The sequence below is a fragment of the Nuphar pumila genome, chromosome 8 (genome assembly GCF_984573655.1).
Source record: "Nuphar pumila chromosome 8, dmNupPumi1.hap1.1, whole genome shotgun sequence".
NCBI lineage: Eukaryota > Viridiplantae > Streptophyta > Magnoliopsida > Nymphaeales > Nymphaeaceae > Nuphar > Nuphar pumila.
Window position 1 is genome coordinate 122,245,706 of NC_143256.1, and position 14,570 is coordinate 122,260,275.

The 14,570-nt window shown below is 40.2% G+C and overlaps 1 protein-coding gene across 1 annotated transcript; it reads left to right on the forward strand.

Moving 5' to 3' along the window:
* The first annotated feature begins 7,461 nt into the window (after positions 1-7,461).
* LOC149830499 (agmatine hydroxycinnamoyltransferase 1-like) lies at positions 7,462-8,940 on the forward strand. The gene has a single exon (XM_090015472.1). The coding sequence runs from the start codon at positions 7,462-7,464 to the stop codon at positions 8,764-8,766; it is 1,305 nt and encodes a 434-aa protein (XP_089871598.1). The 3' UTR covers positions 8,767-8,940.
* Positions 8,941-14,570: the final 5,630 nt, after the last annotated feature.

A 14,570-nucleotide genomic window follows, 5' to 3' on the forward strand; every position in this document is an offset into this window, starting at 1 on the left:
CATAGAGTGGATCAGGTAAAAGTGTACTGTACGGTGTTAGGCATCACTGACGAGACGTGTTGTTGGTAGGGGTGACAACGGGTTACACAAAGATCAAGCTTGTGGTCGGTGGTGATTTCAAAACACAAAAATTTTGTATTTTGTCATATCACCTGGTCAATACAATTTTACCTAGAGTGGTTCAGGTAAAATTGTATTGAATGGTGTTAGGCATCGCTGACGAGATGTGATCTGAACCAAACCCTATAAGGTCTGGGTATGGTTATAAATAATAAGACCCGATTAAAACCTGGGTCCGGATTCGAAGGACCGATTAATACATGGACCGGGATATAGTTTGTGAAATTTTATTCCAGACCCGGACCTGACCTGAATTAAACCCTATAAGGTCTGGGTATGGTGATAAATAATATGACCCGATTAAAACCCGGGTCCAGACCCAAAGGACTGATTAATAGATGGACCCAGATATAGTTTGTGAAATTTTATATCAGATTTGGACCCGAGCCGAGTTCTGATTAAGACCTGCAAATTTTAATGTAAAAATGATTAAAAAATATGGTTTTATCAGGTATGGTTTGGGTCTGGCTCATGTAGTTTTTATCATGGTGGGATATGGTTTTTCTTATAGTAGACCCGATTAGATCCGAGTCCAGACCCGATACCATACCCAAAAACCAGGTTCAAGTCTGGTTTCACCTGAGTCCGAACTAAACATGACCCATTGACACCCCTAGGTCATGTAAATAGTTAGTGGGTCCCACTATATGAGAAGTATTGCTTTTATATGTAAAATAGTATTTTTTACCTGATCCATTATCCATTGTATCTGACTTCGGACACTTTCCCCTTCTCCCTCCAAACTCTTCTGTAAAGATTAAAGCGTTAACCCCTTGTCTCGCATCCAGAGAGAGAGAGAGAGAGAGGTGTTCCCTATTACATTGTTTTGGCATTAGTGACAAAAAATAGTTGCAATCAACCTCATTGTCATTAAAGAATGCCCATATTGGCATTTATAATTGCCACTATAGATTAAAAAAAGGGCACCACTTTCCTTCGTTCGATTGTGATTTTGTTCTCCTAATTAGTTTCCCCTTTTCTCTCTCTCTCTCTCTCTCTCTCTCTCTCTCTCTCTCTCTCTCTCTCTCTCTCTCTCATATTCACGAATGTAAATCGTTCAAATTTTGCTTGAATCAATGATATAACCAATTGTGTGCATCCCTTGCCATGAAGCTTAAGCTGATGAACTTCCGGCAGTACACGGAGGTTTGGAGTTTTTACATCAATGAGCTTCCTAGTGGGCAAGATGGTTTCCCCTAAAACAATAAAATAAAATAAAATAAATTAAGTAGTCAAATTGGATCTTGCATAATTATATTGTAGCTCAAGCCTGGTCTAATCCTACGCAATTTCTCATATTATCCACAAGTAGATCTTATTTTGAAAGCCAACTAGTCTCGGAAGGCAGACCAGGCCTTGAGATATTCACCCTAGGGGTGGCAATCCTGTCGGGTTGGCGGGTTGACCCGACGGGTTGGCGGATCAGCATACCTCAACCCGAACCCGACCCATTTATTAAACGGGTCGGCTGTGGCAAACACGAACCTGGCCCGTTTAATAAACGGGTAACCCGACACGACCCGCCAACCCATTTGATAAATGGGTTGGGTTGGGTAAACGGGTTCTCAGGTTGTCGGGTCGGGTTGACGGGTTGGCGGGTCGACGGGTTGGCATACCCCCAACCTGAACCCGACCCGTTTAATAAACGGGTTACGTGGGTTGACCTGTTTATTAAACGGGTTGGCTTAAGCCCAACCCGAACCCGACCCGTTTAATAAACGGGTTACGTGGGTTGACCTGTTTATTAAACGGGTTGGCTTAAGCCCAACCCGAACCCGCCTAAGAGGTGGGTTGGCGGGGTCGTGTCAGGTTTTGCCACCCCTAATTCACCCATCAAAAAAGAAAATTCATGATTTGTTGGGGGGGTGTTTGAGAATTTTCAAATGCATACGTCTCGGTTGGTGAAATTCACAAATTTTAGTATTACTAAAAGTTTTTATAGATTTGTCCATTTCCAGGAAGCACCCCATAAGCCCCAAAGGCGTTCTGAGAAGTGGGATGGGACCTAGTCTGCTAAGCAATTGGTCTATGGTTCAAATTCTATTAGCGTTACCTCTTGCTCAAGATGAATCGTGACAACTCTTTCTTAAGGCAAGGGGTAAGCCAACAAAATTTTAATGGTAGGTAAAGCCAGCGCCGCTAGGTCTTTGATCCTAGAGGTGGTTTTTATGTGTAAATATAAAAAAAAAAAAAACACTGCATAAGCCCTCTAAAAGTGCAGTTTGGTGGCCTTCAAAAGGACATCACACGTGATTGAGCCCATCCTTTCAAAATATATAAAGAGTCTTCCTGCCCTACTGAAAGGGTATCAAGCAATCCTTATCTTATCTGAAAAGCTGTCCTGCTGCAAGGTCTTTCAGTGAGCTCCCCTTGTTTTTATGACTATGAATACCCACAGCATTTGTCTACAAGGCTGAGACTTTCTTGTGTTCTAAGCTATTTTGTACGTGAAACGAAAACACAGAAAATTGCTGCGTACGTGCAGCGATTTTCTGTGTAGTTTTTTTTTTTAAAGGGATTTTTTTTTATTAAAGTACAGGAAGAATTAACATCATTTAGCAATGTGAGAATGATGAAGTATCACACCCCCAATGGGAGTTAAACTTCACAAGAAAGGAAAGTATCAAAGAATTCTATATCGTGGCTGATCAATTAGATTTGCCATTCGATTGCCAATTAACGAGATGTGTTGCCTTTCGCTGCTGGCTGCCACTCCAAATTTATGTGAATAAGAGCCTTTCCAACCCCTTTTTAGCGCTATGTCAAATAGCTGAGGGGATTCAAAACAGAACATATCTGACTAAGTGATACGGAGCCGGTAGACCTGGATCCAGGTTTTCAGTCAGCTAGGGCAGCTATGCTTGGTTGGGGACCCAGATCTAGGGTTCCAAGTGATATCTTACTATTTGTAGTCATGCTAAGGGGGCGTAAAACCCTCTTAAAAGAGGGGTTACGAGGGTGTTAAGAATGAGAAAGGAAGAAATAAAGAGTTTGGCTATTTTTGAAGGTCAAGATTTTATAAATAGCTCGATCAACTTGGAGTTCAAGAAGCTTAACCAATTTAGGAGATTTTAAATATTTCATGAAACTTATGTATGAGATTAATGAGGGCCTCCTATGCCTATATAAAGGTCATGGTATGAATGAAAATTATACTCCCTCGGTCTGGTTACTTGAGCTTTCATAGGTCGTGAGAAGCTCTGTTTGGATCTTCAAGTGTTGCCCAAGGAGTCTATGCATGGTCAAGCTCATGGATCCAGTTTGAACTGGTCGTTCCAAGACTTCTCTGGTGTGGTCGACCTCATTTGGCGAGTCCAACCTCTTTTGAAAGTCCCTTCCTTGGTCCCTGATGTCTGAGTAAGTTTAAATCTTCTTTCCTCATCACCTAGCTAAGTTTGAACCCATTGTGACCCATTTAAGCTTAATTACCTAAATCTTATAATCCCTATAAAATCTTTGAGGACTTCAAAAAATCATTTAAACTCAAACATGAAGAGTCTGGTCCTAATTTTTTTACCTAAGGTACTTTGGTGTGTCATTAACCAATCCTTCAATTTTCAGAGCTAACTGAATCTTTAGTGTAGATAACCAATTTTTACAATTTGTACTGCTTGAACCATAACATGCTTACCCCTACGTGACCCAAATAATCTGGTCACTTTAAAAACATGTATCTTCCTATTCTCGAGTTCTCTGAACCTAAAATTTGGACATAACGTACCTTAAGGTGTCTGAAACCAAATCACAAAGTTTCATAATTTTCTACTGCACCATTAGAGAGAACCAAAATTTTCTCCTAGACCCTGTATGAACCCAGCCACCTTGTCTACCCAAGTTAAGCAATTTTAGTATTGCCCCTTCTCATGTCTGAACCCTCGGCCCATGCCTGCATCAACTGGTATCAATGTGAACCCCTATGCCACCTAAGAAAAACTAAGATAAAAAATCAAAGATGAATCTCGGGTTCATCAACAAATTCGTTGAAGAGATCAACACCAAATATGGTCGTGCTAAAAATTGCATGACCAATTTTGAGACTAGCCCCTAATAAATAATGAACATGCTGCAACAACTCTAAGGGAGCGTCCAACCTACCCAGCAACAATTCCTATTCATTTACCGTGAGGGAGGTTCCCACGATTAATTTGCATGACAATCTGAAAGACGAGGATGTGCAAGAATCTATTATTGGACCACACTCAAGAGATCGAAGATCATGCCTTAGAATCCAAAATCTTGGTGTTTCACTTTCGCGATAGGTAAAAATCTATTTTTTCACTTTCATGAGAAAAAACCCACAATATTGGATGTATAAGGCCAAACAATATTTTGTAAGTCAAATGGTTTATTCTGAAAGTCAATTGGAATGTATCATAACTCACATCAATAGTGAAGTTTTAAGGTGGTACTGGTGGCATGAGCAATGCCATAGAATGCCTACTTTGTTCGAGTTTGAGAGAGAACTTCTAAAGAGGTTTGGACTCTCACCTTACATGAACCATAATGTAGAAATAAAAAATATCAAGCAAAAGGGGTTCATCCAAGAATATTAAGAAGAATTCAATAACTTATTTACCATGTGTAGGGATTGGTCTGAAACCACCTTGATAGGCACATTAATTTGTGGGAATACTTAGGGATGATGTATGGGTTGAGCTCATGGCTCTAGAACCCCAAACCCTAAAAGAATGTTTCATAAAGGCTAAGGTGGTGAAATAGTGATTAATAAAGTCATTCTTTGTAAAAATCCCTAATCAACCCCCTAATAAGTCAAAAAATCGCAAACCAAATAAAGTGAAGGTGCCAAAACAAAATTTTGCTCTATGGTGAAGACCAAATTCATTAGTAAGACCCAAATGGCAAATAGGTGCAATAAGGGTCTATGATATAATTGTAGCAAAAAATAGACTCTCACGTACAAATATAAATCACTTAGAATTTACATTGTGTGTGAAAATGAAGATGAGAGAGAATAAGAACAAGTGTGTGACAATGGTAAAACATATAAGGAATACAAACAAGGACATGAAATCTTTTAGCATGCCCTTGCTAGTATATTTGTCCCAAACTCCATAAGGTTAAAAGGGCGTCTAAACAAACAGCAAGTAGAAGTGGTCATCGACATCGTGTTAACACACAACTTTGTGCGAGAACACCCTCTACAAGTTATGGATTGTCATGCTAAGGAGCAACCACTTTTTGATGTTATGGTTAGGGATGACAGACATCTCAAATGTATTAGTGTGTGTTTCAATGTCGAGTTGGATCTTCAAGTATCCAAGTTCAAATTAGTTCTATGTGTTGCTAATGAAAGGCACTGATATGGTATTGGAAATGAGTTGACTTGAAAATTTTGAAAAAGTTAAGTGAAAATTTAGCGAGATGGAGATGTGTTTTGATAAGGCCAAAAAAAATGATATGTCTAAAGGCCCATAGACCTGAGGGAAGAGATAAAGTAGGCTCAAATGAAGCTCTCAAAATTTATAAAGTTGCTCATGTGACCTTCCTTTGCATGATCCATGTGAAGATCAAATGGGTGACTGGAAAGTGGAGGAGGTTTTTCCTGAAATAAAAGAAATTCTTATCAAATTCGAGGATGTGTTCGTTGAACCAACCTTACCTCCATCTAATAGAAAAGCGGTCATATATGTCGTAGTTGATGGGCTCACCAAACATTTGGTTCGACCTACATTCTTCAGAAAAGAAAATGCAGGGATGGGACTTATGGCCTGGCCTCTTTCAAGCGTAAAGGTTTCGTATCGAGCCACTGCTCCATGGAGGTGGGTCAATTTGGGCTTTCCCCCTCAGTTTTCTCCAACTCGGTAGTTATTATTGTGCGAGAGAGAAAGTTCAATTCGTTGGTTGATAGAATCCACGAGGAGCAGGATTCTGGGAAGACTGTTGAGGAACAAACTTTGAATCTCTCGGGCCTATTAATTTTGTTTACCCCCCAACCCTGCCCAATGAAGATGCTCACTTGGAATGCTAGAGGGCTTGGTCATCGGTGGGCCCGTCGACATATTCACGAGGTGTGGAGAACTTAGCAAGTTGATCTCACATTTCTAATGGAGACTAATTTCTGAGCAAATGCTGAGAAAATGGAGGTCTCTAGAGATAAAATCTCAGCAAATGCTGAGAAAATTCCCTGGAATTGAGATAACAGGAAACTGGGATGCGGTTGAGTATAGCCGCATCATTTGGGTATATATGGAACCTGTCTACGGTCAAGGTGAAGGTGATGATTAGCTTGGAGCAAGTGTTGGTAGAACAACGGGATACTAGTCATTGCAATAGGTTGGAAATTTTTGTGTAGTTTTTTGACAGAATTACTGTTCAAAAGTGTAAATACAAATCTAATTGTATAGCTAAACATATCCCAAATCTCGCGAAGGGGGGGATCCATAAATCATGGATGGATCACCCCCCTGATTGGTTCCCCATAAGGGGCGATGTATAACCTCTTACGAATCTGATTGGGGTCTGCCTTAACCCTAGCTTGCCTTTCAAAAAAAAGACTGACCCTTACAGATGGATTCAACATGATCGGTTTAATAAGAATCACCCTTTGGTTCATACTTTTTTAATGAACAAATATGAATTTTTAATTCACAAAAAATTATGTTTTTGTCAACCGGTGATTTTTGAGTCGCCAAATATTCCTGCACACAAGAAAGATTTCAGGGACTTAAATGTCGACCTTCACTAAATGAATGATGTAGATCACATCTATGTAGTCCCATTTGATCAAAACAAAAATAATGCATCAATGAAATCCCAATGAGAGGGTATGACTACCAGGAAGACATTAAGAGTTTGAGTCATGAGTGAAACGGAATTGGTGTGCGCGAGTGCATGAGTGTTTTTGTGTGTGTGCGTGCGCGCGAGCATTTAGATGTCGCGAAAGGGCAATCAAAAGAGTGAGAAGTATTTTTTGATATTAGAAGAGTGATAAGTTATCTAAATACTTTCTGCCCCCCATCGAGAAGCTTCCTGCGCTATAAAAGCACTCGAAGAAATAAAAATAATAGATGAATACAGTGAAAACAAACAAACAAAAGACAACGGAATAGGTCAGTGAACACTATGGATAAGGGTGACTGCGCCCACCTCTATGTTTCTGTACTCTTTAGACAGCCCCTGGTTTATAACCAGAGTCCAACATAGGCCTCCAAACCCATTTCTATTTTATTCTTTTGAACAAGTGGTGCTATACAAAATTCCATCAACCCCAACTCCCCCTCCCTCAACTATTTAAAGGCCTAAATTCTCACTCAGGCTTCACCTCTCTCTCTCTCTCTCCTTTCTCTTGCCTGTCAAACAGAGGAGTACCAGAGTGAAAAAATGAAGATCAAGAAGGAAAGCTCCAGGCTTCTAAAGCCAGACTACCAAAGTCCTAGCTCCCATCCTACTGATGTATGCATCTCCCTCAGTCCCTTCGACACTGTAACCTTTGATGCCCACGTAGCTTTCATATACGCTTACAAACCTCCCAACCCTTCTAACAAGCTCATCGAGCAAGGCCTACGTAGAGTTCTGGCTGAGTACAGAGAATGGGCAGGCCGTCTCGTCCATGACAAAGAAGGCAACCGCTGCATACTCCTCAACGATGCCGGCGTCCGGTTCATCGAAGCGTCGGCCGATCACCCGCTCGGACGCATCGATGAACCTTCCCCTGACTACCTGAAGCTGCACCCATCCTTACAAGGAGTGGAGGAGTTGGCCCAAGTGCAACTCACTAGGTTCACTTGTGGCTCACTTGTACTAGGCTTCACCAGCCACCATGTCATAGCTGATGGCTTCTCCATTTGCAACTTCCTCGTGTCATGGAGCAAAACCACTCGCAATCTTCCCATCCATCCTCTTCCTTTCCTCGATCGATCCATCTTCGTCACCCGAAACCCGCCTAAGTTTCAGTTCGAGCACTGCGGGTTCGAATATACGAAAGCTTGTTCTTCTTGTGATGATAATGGCATCCATTCAGCAGTGGAAGCTCCCATAGTGGTTCACAAGGCATTCTTTCCTTCTCAGTTTCTAGTGCAACTCAAGGCTAAGGCTTCCATCCGCAACACCAACAAACCTTACACCACATTTGAGAGCCTCACTGCTCATGTATGGAGATTGGTAACATGGGCTCGTGGGCTCGATGGGTCAGAGACTACCCAGATCAGGATCTCAGTCAATGGACGCACTAGGATGAGCAACCCAAGGGTGCCCATCGACTACTTTGGGAACCTTGTGCTGTGGGCATTCCCTAGGTCCAAGGTGGCTGACTTGCTTAATGAGCCACTGAGCTATGCTGCTAGGCTCATACATGATGCCATTGCACGCGTGAACAACGACTACTTCAGGTCCTTTATTGACTACTCGAGCTCAGAGGTGAAGATGAAAGGGGTGGTGCCCACAGCTGACATGACCAAAAAGGTGCTGAGTCCCAACGTGGAGGTGGATAGCTGGTTGAGGTTCCCCTTCTACGACGTGGATTTTGGAGGGGGGTGTCCTTACCTCTTCACACCTTCATACTTCCCTGAGGAAGGGATGGTGTTCATTGTGCCATCCTTCACTGGGAATGGGGACATTGATGCCTTCATTCCCCTCTTTCAAAAGGACGTGAAGGCATTTAAAAGCGTGTGCTATTCACTCGAATGATGGGCCAATACGTGGGTGATTTTCAATATCACCTGATCTCAAGGGCCTTTCTAAACTGGTCTGTTGGGAGTCACAAGTGGGTCTAATGTTCAGGAAACATTTGTTTTTCTCTTTTATCCTTTCGTGTGTGCGTTTTGTAAATACACAAAATCGTAAGATTTAGAAATAAAAATGATCCCATTGTCATTGATCACAGAAATGTATTTTTTTCCTGCTTAATTGATGTATACCGCCTTAAAACAATGCATAGACAATTGGTGTTTGATGAATTTGCTTAACGTTCTTTTAAGGTGATCTGAGCATCAGCGATCCTCGTGATTTCATTAAAAGGCCATGACATAGTACAGGTGGCGTGAGAAACTTGGTATCTAAACATGGGATATTTGTTATAAAAAACAATGGGCCCTTATGGCCTTTGTTGGCAGCTTATTAGCCACATGATGCCTGGAAGCTGTTCACCCAGCTAAGGCTGTCAACAGGTCGGGTAAGGGCCCAGTCATACTCGAGTCAGATCGAGCACCCAGGGGTCAGGTTGGGTACCCGTCCAAAAACTTGACCCAAACTCAGTCTGAATATTGTTCGGGTCGAGTTCTGGACAACATGAATATTATTTGGGTTGGCACTTTCTATACTCATACTCAAGAATTTGTGTTTGGATAGAGTCAAGTACACCATACAAACCGGTTCAGTTGACAGCCCCACCCCCAGCAAGGATGGTACAAATTTCAAAATAAGCCAACTAGATAGGTTTGATAAAGAGAGAGCCGGGCTAACTTCAAAGTAACAAAACTCGCACAAAAAATCACTGCATGAAACAGAAAAAAACGATGGATGGACGCATTTTGTGCACAGTGATTTTTAAGAGTCACATCCAGTGATCGAGCCAGCGCACTTATATAATCCTAAATTCATGTGGGTATGCCCAAAACAAACGCCATTAACCCATAAAATGAAATGAAAAAATAAAAAAACCTTGCCCGACTTCTCACATTTTTCCTTCTTGTTCTTCTCTCTTTTTATTTATTTTTAAGGAATTCTTCTCTCTCTCTCTGTGCAAACTCTCTCACCTTTTTTCTTTCTTTTCTTTTTATTCTTCTTCTCTCTCTATGCAAAGCCCTTCTTCACAGGTTTCATCTTTCTTTGAGGGTTTTGCTTTATTCCTTCTTGTGTAAGATGCAGGAGAAGAGGAACAAGGATGATGAAGGGTTTCATTTGTAGAAGATCGAGGCTCGAGTTCATGATGTTATATGATGGTGGGATGGACCTTTTCATCCTCCAATTTTCTATTTTATCAAAAAGGTTCTGCCTTTTCTTTGAAGACGATTTGGTGGGTTGGAGCTTGAGATTTTTTATGATAACTAAAGAGCAGAAAAACTATGAAAAAACACCACAACAAAGATATATGTGGTTCAGCATATACAGCCTAAGTCCATGAGTAAGAGAGACTCATTTTATTAAGAGATACTCACACACACACACATGACACCCGCAACATAAATATATAGGAGATGAAGAACATGTTTCCTTCCAAAAAAGAGTGATAAAGGAGGAAACTCAAGAATCGAATCTAGGTCAGCCTTATCAGGGTAACAGAATGTCACTTAATAAGGTAACATCTAGAAACTACCTACCGTGATGGTAGGTCTCCTTAACAAGGAAACTGCAGATGCATATCCAAAGATAGATATGCTTAACACTCCCCCTCAAGTTGGGAGGCATGAAGATTCACAATTCCCAACTTGAACATTGTACTAAGCAAATTTTCTTTTGTCACTGGTTTAGTGAAAATATCTGCATATTGATCCTCACTTCTGACAAACGGCGTTACAATTTCTTTGTTTTGAACTTTATCACGGATAAAATGGTAATCGATTTCGATATGTTTGGTCCTTTCGTGAAAAACTGAATTGGTTGCTATATGTATCGCCACCTGATTATCACAGAAGAGTTTCATGGGGTTATCTTGTTTCAACCCTATTTCCTTAAGAAGAGCATTTAGTCATGTGAGTTCATACGCTGCATTGGCCATGGCCCTGCACTCAGCCTCAGCATTGGATCTTGAAACGACCTTTTATTTTTTGCTCCTCCATGAAACCAGATTTCCTCTAATCATTGTACAAAAACTAGTAGTGGATTTCCTGTCAGACGCACTCCCTGCCCAATCAGCATCTGCATATCCTTCAATAGTAGTGTTGCCATTTCTTTTCATCCACAAACCTTGTCCCAGAGCCTCTTTCAGATACCTAAGTATTCGATTTACAGCCTGATGATGGGTTGGTCGAGGAGCATGCATGTATTTACTTACCTCGCTAATGGCATATGTGATGTCCGGTCTAGTGACAGTCAAGTAGATGAGCTTTCCCACGATTTGTTGATATCTTTTTATGCCTTCAACTTCTCCTTGGTCCACCATATCCAGCTTGTGATTGACTTCAATAGGAGTCACAGCAGGTTTGACTCTAAGTTTTTCAGTATTTTTCAAAAGATCTAAAGTGTATTTTCTTTGAGAAAGATATAACCCTCTTTTTGAATGACTTATTTCTATTCCAAGAAAGTATTATAACCTTCCCAAGTCTTTGATGTCGAACTTTTGATGTAGATATTTCTTCATTTTTTCAATCATGGAGGCATAACTTCCTGTAATAACAATATCGTCAACATACACGAGAACTAGAGAGATTTAGTTAGTGGATCTATATGTAAAGAGAGAATTGTCTAACACACTCCTTTCATATCAAAACTCTAATAAAGCTGAGCTTAGTTTTGAATACCAAGCTCGAGGAAACTGTTTAAGTCCATAGATAGACTTTTTTAGCTTGCAAACAAGCTCACCTTGATTATTATCTCCAAGCCCTTGTGGTATCATCATATAAATGTCTTCTTGGAGATCTTCTTGAAGAAAAGCATTTTTCACGTCCAACTGAAATAATTCCCACTTTAGATTGCAAGCAATTGAGAGTAGAGTTCTGAGGGTGGTCATCTTAGCAACAGGAGCAAACGTCTCTGTATAATTGATTCCCTCGGTTTAAGAGAACCCTCGAGCAACAAGACGGACCTTGTGTCTGTCCAACGTGCCATCACTTCTAAATTTCAATTTAAACACCCACTTACAACTAACTGGTTTTTTTCCTGGTGGAAGAGAAACGATATCCCACGTTTCATTTTTAATTAAAGCATCTAACTCAGCCTCAATAGCTTTTCTCCACTCTGAGTCTTGATAAGCTTGCTCAAAGGTTTCAGACTCAATCGTATTTGACAAGTATGTAAGAAAAGCCATACGTTCACAAGAGAAATTGTCATACTTAACGTGAGATTCAATGGGATATTTGACAGAGTTGTACATCACATAGTCTCTCAGTCTAGTGGAGGGTTCTCGGATTCTTTCTGATCGTCAAAGAGGGACCATGTTGTTGTTTTCATTTTGCTCAATATTGTCTTCTTCAATAGTAGAATCAGTATTTTGAGTCTGAGTTTCTTTTTGAAGAGGCATACACTTGGCTTAAGGAGTTATATTTGGGAGAGGTAATTGATCATTGTTGGTAGCTTCTTGCTCCCCCTGACCAACAATAGTGTTGAAGTAGATTTGAGATTCATCAAATCTTACATCACAAGAAATAAACATTCTTTTTTAAATTTTATCATAGCAATGATAGCCCTTTTTTGTTGGAGAATAACCTAAAAAAGCACATTTGATGGCTCGAGTTTGTAGTTTATTTCAATGTTTTGATGACCTCCAAACATAAACCACACAACCAAATTTTTTAAAATGCTCAATTGAGTGCTTTCTTCCCTTTAGGATTTCGATAGGAGACTTGTTTTTAAGAGCACGTCTAGGGCGACAATTTATAATGTAGTTGGCAGTAGAAATAGCTTCATTCCAAAAATACTCAGGAACTTGACTTTGAAAAATCAGAGCACGGGCAACCTCTAGAAGATGACGATTTCTTCTCTCAGAGACCCCATTTTGTTGAGGAGTCTCACTGCAAGAGGTCTAATGGTCAATCCTATTTTGATTCACAAACTTTGTGAATTGTTGATTTATATATTCGGTTCCATTGTCAGTGCGTAGAATTTTAATCTTGACTCCAAACTGAGTGACAATCTTATTGTAAAAAATTTCAAATATGGAAAAAACTTCATCCTTTGTTTTTAAGAAATATATCCAACCAACTTTAGAATAGTCATCGACAAATGACAAATAATATTTGAAGCCGTTATACGATTCAATAGGGGTTGGACCCCAGGCATCAGAATGAACTAAGTCAAACATATTTTCAGATGTACTCTCTGAGGAATGGAAAGGAGGCCTAGTAAGTTTGGCATACCGACATATTTCACAGGAGCTGCATTCAAAGTTTAAATTCGGCTTCAAATTTTTTAGCACAAAGTTGGATGGGTGTCCCAGCCTGCAATGCCACACTTCATCATCAGTTTTATTTGAATTGGTTGTCAACGCCTTATTTGATAGGTAGTAAAGTTCGTGAAACTCTAAACCTTCACCAATCATCTCCTCTGTGATCTGGTCCTGAAACACAACCTTTGATGGCGAAAAAATTACATCACAGTTATAAGCCTTGGTTATCTTGCTTACTGACAAAAGGTTTGAAGCTAATTCTGGCATAAACATAGCATCAATGGAATTTTTCTTTGCAAAAAATTGAACATCTCCTTTCCCTGCAACTCTAATCTTGCCACCATTAGCTATAGTAACAGGTTTGATATTCGAGTTATTTTTTATGTTAACTATAGCCTCTTCAGAACCGGCCATATTATCTGATGCCCCTAAATCAATAACCCAACTATTATTTTCAGCGAATTGAGAAAAGTAGCCAAAGTTACTTGTCTCATCGATATTCTCGCAAGTTGAAGCCAATGTTGTTGGATTTTGTCTAGTAAAATTCTGCAATAGTTGAGTAAGCTTTTCCATTGTTACTGGAGTCTCACCTTGCTCTTCATGAAGGGCTTGAGCAGCTTTGTGTTTACCATCATTGGTTTTTTTTATTTAATTTCCAGCATCTTTCATGAGTATGGTTTTCCTTCTTACAATATGTGCAATATAATTTTTTCTTTTCCTTCAACTTATTGTTGGACATGAAACTATAGTTCTTTTGCTTGATCAACATAGTTGTTTGAGACTCAAGTGTTTCCTCAGGTTTACTTGAGGTGTTCATAACTTGTCTCCTACATTCTTCACGCATAATAATGGAGCAAATGGCATTAAGTTTAGGGAGATCAGGGGTCATAAGTACCTGGCTTCGGAGTTGTTCATATTTGGGTCCCAGACCAGCCGACATTTGAAAGATCTTGTCATGTTCTCTCCATTTCTGAAGAGTGGCAGCATCGGCGACCGAGGAGTATATGACTCCCACTCATCCCATAGAGATCTAAGTTGGCCAAGGTATTCACTGAAGGTCTTGTCTCCTTTCTTCAAGCCATTGATTTCTTGAACGAGTTGATATCTTTGAGTAATATTGAATTGCTGACCATAGAGTTCATGAGCAGCTTCTCTTTGGTTGTCTTAAGAAAAAGAAACCCTCGAGCAATCTTCTTGTCCATCGAGTTCAAAAGCCACGACATGATAGTATGATCATTTGACTCCCATTCTTCTAACTTTGGATCTCCTGCAGTTGGTTTTGGCTTGCTTCTGGTAACATGGCCAAGTTTCGACTTTCCACTCAAGAAGAGTTTAGCCGATTTAGCCCATGTCAAAAAATTGAACCCAGTGAGAGGTTTGGTAGTGATTCTGAGTGCAGGATTCATATTATCATGCATGCTAACCTGTTGCTCAATGGTTGAGCTATCTT

Bases quoted from the DNA above. Each gene is read 5' to 3' on its own strand.
- LOC149830499 (XM_090015472.1), top strand. From the start codon at position 7,462: ATGAAGATCAAGAAGGAAAGCTCCAGGCTTCTAAAGCCAGACTACCAA.